The following is a 10400-nucleotide window of genomic DNA, read 5'->3' as shown; positions in this document are numbered from 1 at the left end:
CACGTTTCTATTTCCTATAATTTCAATGACTGCATATAAGCTCGTTCGTAATGAACGAACACTTATATTGGTTACGCTGATATACTCGAATTCTTTAACATCGTTTACGTAATTCACAAAGATGTTTGGAAATAATTTACATTCCTCCTTCCTTTCTGTATGAATTAATTTTATTTCTTCAACTAAATATTGAGTGAAAAAAATAATAATATTAATAATAATAATGATTCTAAAATGAATTCTCTTATTTTCGTTAAGATATACTATTTGCGATCGATATCATTGTGTGGTTTAATGATACAGTAGCAAAAAGGTACAAATGGTGATAATCCGAAATAAACACGAAAATACAATACGAACTGCGTTTATACTGTGCTACTTTAAATCTGCTTGAAACTATATTGATGTGCAACGCAAAGAAAGAAAAAAAAAATAATAAGTGTCGAATACCAAAGATTGTAATAATTGTGTATACAAAAGAGAGTGAATGAAAAGTAGGCGAAGAAAATTGTATGGATAAAAAACAAAAAATATCGAAAACGCAGTTCAATGTTCGCTGCTTAAAGATAGACCTCATTCGAGTACGTCATTTAACATTTCATTTGGATTCAAAGAACGTTATTGAAACATTTGTGATATTAAGCCTGCATGCGCGAGGAAATATAATTGACTGTAACAATACTGCTTTTTGCATAATCTGAAAGCTTTTTCAACTTAAAATACGAAAATAAAAATGTTAATTTATTAATAGAAAGAATGAAGAAAGGAGGAACAAATGGTGATAGGTGGCTGATCGGTAATTTTAATAGCAGATGTCACCAACCAAGCTTGTAAGAAGGCTTATTTTGCTCAAGTCATTGATTTGCTATTATGATTGTTTTTTTTTACGCTTTATTAACAAGCTTTTTATTTGTGATGTGTTATTTACTTATGGATCTAATGATATGTAAGTCTAGACCTGGGTTTCACATCAAATACTAGATCCCATTGGCAGACGATTAATTTTTCTAATGTCATCTGCTGCAGACGGATGTATAACACAATTCTTTCAAATTATATATATATAATAAATGTATAAAATTATATATATATAATATGGTATAAACGCAGTTAGCATACTCCCAAAACCTGTTATGCCCAGTCAAGCAATATTTTAGGATTGCTTCTTTGTTTTTGTAAAATAGAGACAATAAAGGAAACAATTAAAAAAATATAATCAATATTAGTCATCTTACTCTAGATTTAAGTATGCATAGGAGTTAAATAATCACGGTTGATTAGACGCGTCGTTTACTGAAGAATATTAGACGTCAATTGTGCCCGCGGTTGAGCTTTTGAAAACCAGCGCTCGCGCAGACCGGAGGATCATGGGTACGATTGCATTACCAATTTCAATATGGCCGCATCCATGCGATGCAACTGGGTGCAACCAGGATGCAATAGATATGCCAATTAGACGCGAAAATAGTTCATTATCTATTAACAATCGGCCACTCCTTTGTGAATTGTAACATTTTTATATAAAATCACGTAATCATGGGAGATAAGAGGCGGCACGGACTCTCGGTAAGTCTGACAATCAGCGTTATATGATACGATTTACTACAACCTGACTTTTCATCATTGTCAGTGGACGCCGTATTATTTGGATACAACGTCTCCCTTCATTATTACAAATTCGTTAGGGGTGTCGTGCAAATTTCACTAAACAGATGATGATTTATCGATTTTTTACTCTCTTGATCTAAAGTTGACTCATACCATTGAGGGTTAATTCTTAACCTCAAATAATTGGGTCCAATGCACTTACTTTCCAATTGTGTTATTTCTTTAGACACTAATTTATGATAGCTTCGATCAATATGAACCAACTACGCATTGCTTAGTCTGAATCCTCCGAGAGCAGATTTTGGATTGTGTGATTACCTCGAGTAGATCGACAAACCTTATATACAAAAATGACTTTCATGAAAATTGTTCTTCCTCCACAGAAAGAAGAGATTGCGAAGCAATTCATGTTACCAGAAAGGAAAAGTAAAATAGCAACCTTATTGAAACAGGATGGTCAAGCTTATTGCATTTGCCGTAGCTCTGATAGCTCTCGTTTTATGATGTGAGTTCATTCGATTGGTTCATGAGAATGAAACTCCAAATAATTATCTGTATTGTCTTGACAATTAATTGAATTATATTTAACAATTTTTAATAGTGGGTGCGATGCGTGTGAGGAATGGTATCACGGAGACTGCATAAATATCACAGAAAAGGAAGCTAAACACATCAAGCAATTCTTCTGTGTTGTGAGTATAACAAATTCCAATCAATATCTTCCCATCATATTCCAAATTAATTTTCAATTTCAATCGATCAGTTATCAAAACTTACAATGAACATGAAAAAAATAGGTTTCTATTATATTTTTTTAATCCATCTATGATGCATATTTTCTAGCGATGCAAGGAAGAAGATCCCACACTTATCACACGGTATAAACCTCGAAAATCTGATCAAGATCAAGATCGTAAATACAAAAAATATAAAGAAAAAGAAAGATCTATACGTTATGAATATGATGCTCCCTGGGATCCCGCTGTTGTGAAAAAATCCTCTAAACGCTGCGGTGAATGTTCAGGCTGCCTGCGCTCAGAAAATTGTGGAAAATGTGACGCCTGTAGACATTTGAAAAAATTTGGTCCTTCCATCAGACTGAAACTGAGATGTATCCAAAGAACGTGCAGGGTGTTGGGCGCACCCCCTAAGCCTTTAAAGGGTTATAACAAAGGTTCAAAACCTGGGAGAAAACGGAAAAGAGATTCTAGTAACGAAAGAGCCGAACACCTAGAACAACCTAGACAATGTTACGGTCCTGCATGCGCCAAACAGTCTCGAACTGGTAGCAAATATTGTTCAGACGAATGTGGGATGAAATTGGCAACGAATAGAATATATCAGGTATTGCCACAAAGAATTCAGGAGTGGTCTTTGACATCTTGTGTAGCCGAGCAAAATAATAGACGAGCTTTAGAAATGGTTAGAAAACAGCAGAACGATGTAAGAAGAATTCTACAGGAATTAGATAAACGACACCTGGAACTCGATAGAATTTTGGAAAGGGCTAAGCAAGCTAGTATTGATCCAAAAACTGAGGTAGATGATTTGGATGACACTGAAATGAGCATGTACTGCATCACATGTGGACACGAAATTCATTCGCGAACCGCCATTAAACATATGGAAAAATGTTTCAACAAGGTAATCCCATTGGATTTGAAACGAAATTGTAAACGCGTACTAATTCACTTTGTGTTTCGATCAATGCCCTGATGATGAGTATTTTTTTTCCAGTACGAATCGCAAGCCTCCTTTGGATCAATTTTCAAGACACGCATCGAGGGACAAGTGATGTTCTGTGACTTTTACAATCCTGTGAATCGAACCTACTGTAAAAGACTGCGTGTTTTATGCCCCGAGCACTGCAAGGACCCTAAAATAAGCGAAGCTGAAGTGTGTGGTTGCCCCTTGGTGACGAATGTGTTTGATACAACTGGTGAATTTTGTCGGGCTCCAAAAAAAAGTTGCCTGAAACATTACGTTTGGGAAAAATTGAGACGTGCTGAAATCGATATGGAACGTGTGAGGCAGTGGTTAAAAATAGATGAACTTGTAGAACAAGAAAGACAAATAAGATCAAATATGGCAACTCGTGCTGGCGTTTTAGCTCTGATGCTCCATTCAACTTACAATCATGAATTGATGGAACAAATGACCCAGGAGCAGAGTAGGGAACAAATGCAGGCAATGGAGGAAGAGTTGCAGCGGAGGTATAATACTCAATTCCAAAAGCAAACTAGTAAGAATTAGATAGACTTCAGTGATTTTCCTTAGATTAAATAAGTACCTAAGCCGTATTCGGATCCATATAGATATTGTAAGTTCTTACTGCCTGATTATAAAATTGTTATTCAATAAATTGTTCAAAAAAACTACTAATCTTGTCTTCACCGCCCATTCCTTTTTTGTTGATTGACCTATTCTTAAAACAGTGATGGTACCTTTCTATTTTTCATGGAGAACAATTTGTCACAGCATTGGAAAACTTGCTAAAGAATGGCAACTTGATTATGTTGGATTTTGCTACCCAATAAATGAAAAACTTATAGCCTGTTTGCGAATCAGAAGATATTTTCAGGGACTCAGACTCTGGAACGAATATTAACTTCCTTTAGGGGTAGATAATTTTAAATCCGGATTCGGATTGAGGCGCAGCTTTCGGTTCAGTTTCCGGGAGGGATCTCATGCGGATAATAGATAATGATGTAATTACGTTATTCTTAGTTGTTGCGAAGGGCATAAAATTTCGGAAGAATGTGTCGATGCATTTTTTGAGCTAAAAGTCGTCGTGGACTAGTTGACGCTTTACCAATGCAACCGTATCGCGTTGCACATGAATGGACCCGACTCTGAATTGCAATTAAATATTTAAGCTGGGATATTGATTATTCGCAAGAATGATTACAAAGTGAGAGAAAAATCTGCACGAGCTCAACGCTGTTATTCGAAAAATAGCGATCATTTGGTAAAGATCGAAAAAAAAAATTGGTTTTCCAAATTGCATGATCGCGGATGTGAAAGCCCGTACGGATGCGCCGCGTTCTACTTGTCTCGGTCAGTCGATGGGTATCGTTCTAGTGTGCGTAATGTTCACTAGAGCAGTGTCAATCAAACAATCAACATTCCCACAAGTTAAACGTAAAGAAATAAGCGAAATATTGCTCGAGTGGAAGTTGTTGTATCTAAAGTAGCATCGGAGCTAAAAATCCGCACGTCCCCGCGGTGTTTGTGGTCAGCAGTCAGTCTTTGACGTGAATTCCGTTCGTCTATTTTCACGGTCATCCATCTTGTCTTGTGCCACGCCAATCATACCAAAAACCTACGGGCTTCCCTAACCCTCAACTTCAACGTCAATTCGGGTGGGGAAAATTGATAGAATTCATCAGGCTGCTCGATAAAACATGGATGTAAATGCTGCAACAGAAGAAGTTTCCTTTCAACTTGGGGAAATGTTCGACAGCTACGAAGAGCTAGAACAAAAATTAGAGCTATTTTCTAGGCGCAGTCTGGTGCATTATTGGAGAAGGGACAGCAGAACGGTCAGCGGCGCGCATATGAAAACAGCGAGACCGATTAGCGAACGGCTACGCTATTATTCCGTCAAATACGCCTGTATTTACGGCGGCCAAAAGTTCCTCCCACGGGGAGCTGGTCGCCGACAATCTCAGTTAGTTTTCATCCGTCAAATTTTTTCTTTTATTCTATCTGTTCGAAATTAGTCGTACACCACCCTACCCCACACGATTTTCTGTACTACGTACTTCTGATAATGATGCTTGATCCACAACCATAAATTAAAATTCCATTTTCGAGAGAGCACAAATTTCATGATATAAAAATATAACATCTTGTTGGGTCCGGTAGAGTCCTATCTCTCTACCAAACACTGCTACGCTCCGATCAAATGGTTTTCCTTTCTTGCTATTTTGTGAAACTTATCATCGGAGTCTTAATACGTTTTGAAAATGATACCATGCGTGCAACGCTTTAACATATTGTATTTTCCAAAGGTCGATAAGAACAAACTGTCCTGCGCATATTATGCTTAGAGCATCAAAGGATGGGACGAAACTAGAGGTGACGAGTGTCAATAACGAACACAATCATGAAATTTCAGAGGTAATCTATGCGTCACATTTTGAGTTGCAAGGACTAGAAAAAATCCTACTACTTGTTAACAATATCTATAAATCCCTGTATTTTTTTGAATTGTAACAGGAACTTTTTAAGAACTTGCCACAAGAAAGAAAACTTTGTGGGGAAATAAAACAGGAAGTCCAAGACCTGATGCAGCTGCATATTGATCGCAAGAGACTTAAGGAATATGTACGGATACGCACAAATAAAGTATTGCGATCCAAAGATCTATTCAATATTGCTGCAGCCAACAAGCAGAAGAGGGAAATTACTCCGGAAAGAGCTTACCAATTGTTTAAAAAAATTCACGAAATTGAAAAACTGCAAGGTTGCGACAACAGCTCTAAACGATATTCTGAATCCGAAGAAGAGATAACGCATAGTATTAAAAAGATTAAGCATGAACACGAATCACCCTGGGGTCAAGATGTAAGGCTCTGAAAAGTCAGAGGATTTTGACATAAACTTTTAAATTTCCAAAATTCCAAACAAGGATAGAAAGCAGGCTATTTGGGACATATCCACATTTCTGTACTCACGATTAGATCCATCGACTTAAGTTTCTAATCTTCTTTATCAAACAGGGCCTGGTGGATTTAGATGCGAGTGAAGGTAACGAAGGGGAAGGGGACTGCTATGCAGCTCAGTTGACGCAAGAGGAGGTCGTTAATGATATAGATGTACCCAAAGACCAGCTGCTAACAGCTAATAATGATGGGGAGATTGTGACTGCTGACGGAGAAATAGTTGGAGAACTTGTAATGGAAGATGGAGATCCATCTGTAATTGTTGAATCAATCGTTAATGCAGATGGTTCAGTATTTGTTGACGAAAGAGAATTCAACAGCTATTGTAATAATCATCTATCACATCATGATGTCGACGACAGTGAATCGTCCACGCCGCAAGGTAAACTTCTGTAAATTTCACTGAAAATTTTCCAAAACCTGTTCTTTTTCTGCTTTATTAAAGGCAAGCTTGATTTAGCATTCCGCGAAAAGAAGATAGCACAATTCACATTACTGACACCTACGTTCTCATAACTAACATGTTCATAACTTTGCATTTCAGTACTAGATATCTCTTCGGTGAGTCAATCATCTGATATCAACAGAATAAGCAAACTGAATTGTACATCTCCGAACCAATCACAGCAGCATAGACCGTTATCCCCAAGATCTCAGTTGACGTCAAAATCAACCGGAACTCTGAACGATTCCGACTCTAGGATCTGGATTATGAAAGAAGCTGCAGTAGCGGACACAGAAGCGGACAGTAGCCCTGAGAGTGAACCAAACGTTTCAAAATCTACAAAATTACATAAGGATGAAATTAACGCTGCAGATGTCATCTTGTCAGAAGAAGCCAGTCATCAGCTTTTGCAAGAACAGTTGGCAGTTTTAAGAGCTGAAAGAGGTAAATTGTTCCATGAAACGGAAATGCTCAAGCTGAAAAAGGACAAATTGAAAGTTCAGATGAATTGCTATTCCAATGAAATCAGAAAACAGGAAATGGAAAAAGAGAAGCTCAGGCTTGAAATTAAATTGCTGCAATCTAAAGTCATGGAGGATGCAAATGACGTATCACACTACATTTTTGTGCCTTAAGTTCACGTACAAAACAGTGATAAAGGCATTATTTAGACATCATAATGTCAATCGAATCAGTTTTGCAATGGAACCTTGACGGTTTGTTTAAACGTTCACACGTGCCTGTGGATTTTGGAGTAATAATTGAAATTCTCCTATCAGATTCAGCTATTACGTTCAATTTGGGATCTTTATCCATCGCCATTCTTATTATTTCATTTTTAAAAGTAGCTGAATGATAACAAATCGGAACATAATTTAATACGATCCTTAGGAGGATTTAATTATCTCCAACAACCTAGTTTCATTTATGGGGTGTGAATTATAGTTAATTATCGTAATAATATAAATTTAGATTTTATACAAACGTAATAGGTATAATATAAGGCAATATGTGATTTTCGAATAAGTAAATTTATTTTATGCTATACAGTTTGTCTATTTGGTGTGAAATATTTTTCATCATTAACAAAAAGAGCTGCTGTTTTTTAATGCATGCTCACATATTAAACTCTTTATTCAATGTCGCAGCGGGCGTACTGAAGAAGTAGACAAACTGTAGTTATGTGTGATAACTAATAAAAGATATTAATTTAATAAATTATTTTTAAAAAATTCTGCATTTTCTGAGAAGTAGTTGAATTCGAGAATAGTGACAGGAGTACAACAGATTTCTCATCGACACGACCAAAGAAGTCAGAATGACAATCTTATTTTCTGATTTGTACGGTTTATTTAATTAGATTTAAAAGTATATAATTCATACGTTATCCAGTCAGCTATCAATATGGTACTGATCAGAGAGAGCCTTTATTTCTTGAGAAATAATAACGTTATCCTCGATAAGCACACTCAATGGTGTTCCACCTTTATCCAAGCATTTGGGAGTGGTCGTCGTTGCGATTGCCTTCTTGGATTTAAATACCTAAGTCATAATGACAAAGAAAATTATGTGCCCTCAATTTGTAAAAACTTAAATCTAACAGCAATTGAAGGTCTCTCAGAATCTGTTGAAACAACGCGAAAGAATGTAGAAAGCATTCTCACCTGGGCAACAAAACTCAAATCATTATTCAAGTTATGAATGGTTTCGTCGATGTTTACTGTTTCATCAGCTGGGCAATCAGACAACTTAGAATTCTGGGAAAAATCATTTGAATTAAAAGCTGCGCTAAACGCCTCTGCCACCGAGGTTAATGATTGTGTTTGTCCATCTTCTATTACTGCCTTGTGACTCGGATCAACCTTGTTCTGGGAACGAAATGAGAGGCAATGAAAGATTAACTTAGTTTGATTTGGATGAATTGAAAAAATTATCGAATGACGCACTGCACAGTTTTGGACCAATGCTTCGACCGGTAGAGGTTCAATTCTAGGGAGATCACTGTCTGACGACACAGAGGTTTGCTTTGCTATAGTTTGCTCAAGTTCATCTAGGTACTTTTTAGCTGCAGATCCAGTTGGCTCCATGCTTACCTTACATGACGTTGGTATGATATTGATGGACTCAACTAGGTGCTTCTGAAATATTTCATGAGTAAATATTAATGGATTTTGGCATCCCTCATGGATTCATCACTATCATAAAAAAAACGGGCAACTTACATCTAACACCTCATAAATAGATAAATCGTCAATGGGTACAGATTCCGAACTGTCCAAACTCTGCGTAAACAACAATAACTTTTTCAACAATGGTAACTGTCGTTTGAGAGGACCAACCCCCTGAAATAATATAATGTTGAGAATCCCAAATGAACTAATGAACTTGCATTTACGCATTCTTTTCACCACCTACCAACAGTGTATTCTCGTCAATGCATAATCCTATTTGGGAGTAACATTTCACTACTTCTTCTGTAAATGCAATTACAATCATCATGTAAAACATAAAAATTTTGCCAGGTACCACAGGTGGAAATTGTCATTTTTAATTGATCAACCAACCTGTCAAGGCTTTTCCTTCAAACTTCTCAAGATGGGAGGAAAGTTTTGTGGATGCTTGAGACAAAAGCCATATCAACAAACTGATTCGATTCTGACCTGTGAGCAAAACCCTTGCTATATCTTGCTTCTCAATCTTTGCTGTTTCAGGATAACGGAGAGTAACAAGTGCATCGTATAACTCCTCTAGTATAACGTCCATTCTGATAACTGTAACAAAATTTTAGTAGTAGTGGAAAAAACTTGGATTTTGACAATATATTACAAGATTTGTTTTGGCTAACCAAAGGACACACTATACGCAATCAGCTGGGGAAAACATGTTTGCAATGAATTGCTTCATTTAGTAGATTGCGAAAGCTCAGATATCGAAATCAAATTCGTTGTAACGTTCTTGAATACTGAGTACGCAAAATATCCCTGCTAACATATACCGCTATAATATTTAGCACCGAAATTAGGTGAAGATATTGCTTGACAGTTTGACAATGGTTTGACTTACCGGTTCAAAACTGTTTTCCCTCGACCAAGCAACGGTACTCGACGTTCCAAAACACATATCTTCGGTGCCTGAGACAACGCCTGGGGCAGCGTCGTAAAATTGTTAGACACTGACCCATTCCGCGATATTGAACCTGATTTTTGAAACTTCGTTATTTGGTGACAACGATTATTGCAACTAAAAAAATGCATGGCTAAGCAAAATGAATCAAACCGGTCAATCAGCAGGAAAAAGTAACTGGAACAAAAACAACGCTGTGTCATGATTGCTCACCTGAGTTTATTTCTACCACGGAGGAATAGTTTCTACATTCTTACATACGGTGCACGTTAGACTACGCAGGATTTTGACGGCGATCGTTTCTCTCTCGCGCTCTTGTCAACTTTACTTCTTTTCGCTTTATCTATCACGGAGCTTTTAAAGCATCCGACAACCAGGATACCGTGGTGGGGGATGGTGGTTTTATTGAACACCATACACCGCTGCGTCAGTTCCATTGGAAGGTGCAGATGATGTCATTGACGTTAAAACCCAGAAGATTTTTAATATGAACCACGAATTTTTCCGTCAATCGAATGACTGCCGCGGCCAATAATAATATGAATTACCAATTTAAG

General features: G+C 37.0%; 3 protein-coding genes across 7 annotated transcripts; 2 read left to right on the top strand and 1 right to left on the bottom strand.

Moving 5' to 3' along the window:
• Window positions 1-1376: 1376 nt before the first annotated feature.
• On the top strand, window positions 1377-3986 carry LOC105692268 (CXXC-type zinc finger protein 1-like). The gene is made up of 5 exons (XM_012411346.3): window positions 1377-1566; window positions 1992-2113; window positions 2210-2300; window positions 2452-3252; window positions 3346-3986. Exons 1-5 carry the CDS (start codon window positions 1537-1539, stop codon window positions 3859-3861), a joined length of 1560 nt encoding a protein of 519 aa, XP_012266769.1. The 5' UTR covers window positions 1377-1536; the 3' UTR covers window positions 3862-3986.
• A 678-nt stretch (window positions 3987-4664) lies between these two features.
• On the top strand, window positions 4665-7741 carry LOC105692296. Of its 2 annotated transcripts, none has more exons than XM_012411393.3 (5): window positions 4665-5278; window positions 5622-5730; window positions 5830-6177; window positions 6333-6657; window positions 6820-7741. In XM_012411393.3, the coding sequence occupies exons 1-5, from the start codon at window positions 5013-5015 to the stop codon at window positions 7353-7355; spliced, it is 1584 nt and encodes a 527-aa protein (XP_012266816.1). In that variant the 5' UTR covers window positions 4665-5012; the 3' UTR covers window positions 7356-7741. The 2 variants fall into 2 exon arrangements, with proteins under 2 accessions (XP_012266816.1, XP_012266817.1); XM_012411394.3 differs by having other exon boundaries at window positions 5145-5518.
• Window positions 7653-10212, bottom strand: LOC105692298. 4 transcript variants are annotated; one of them, XM_012411401.3, is made up of 8 exons: window positions 10057-10212; window positions 9784-9916; window positions 9285-9491; window positions 9136-9194; window positions 8943-9062; window positions 8667-8858; window positions 8385-8588; window positions 7653-8262 (listed from the first exon to the last, which is right to left on the bottom strand). In XM_012411401.3, exons 3-8 carry the CDS (start codon window positions 9481-9483, stop codon window positions 8113-8115), a joined length of 924 nt encoding a protein of 307 aa, XP_012266824.2. In that variant the 5' UTR covers window positions 9484-9491; window positions 9784-9916; window positions 10057-10212; the 3' UTR covers window positions 7653-8112. The 4 variants fall into 4 exon arrangements, with proteins under 4 accessions (XP_012266824.2, XP_012266822.2, XP_048506468.1 ...); XM_012411399.3 differs by having other exon boundaries at window positions 9784-9960; window positions 10057-10197; XM_048650511.1 differs by having other exon boundaries at window positions 9997-10110.
• Window positions 10213-10400: the final 188 nt, after the last annotated feature.

The sequence above is a fragment of the Athalia rosae genome, chromosome 2 (assembly GCF_917208135.1).
Source record: "Athalia rosae chromosome 2, iyAthRosa1.1, whole genome shotgun sequence".
In the NCBI taxonomy this organism is placed as follows: Eukaryota; Metazoa; Arthropoda; class Insecta; order Hymenoptera; family Athaliidae; genus Athalia; species Athalia rosae.
Note: the sequence above shows the minus strand (reverse complement) of the source record. Positions and strands in the feature narration are given on the sequence as shown.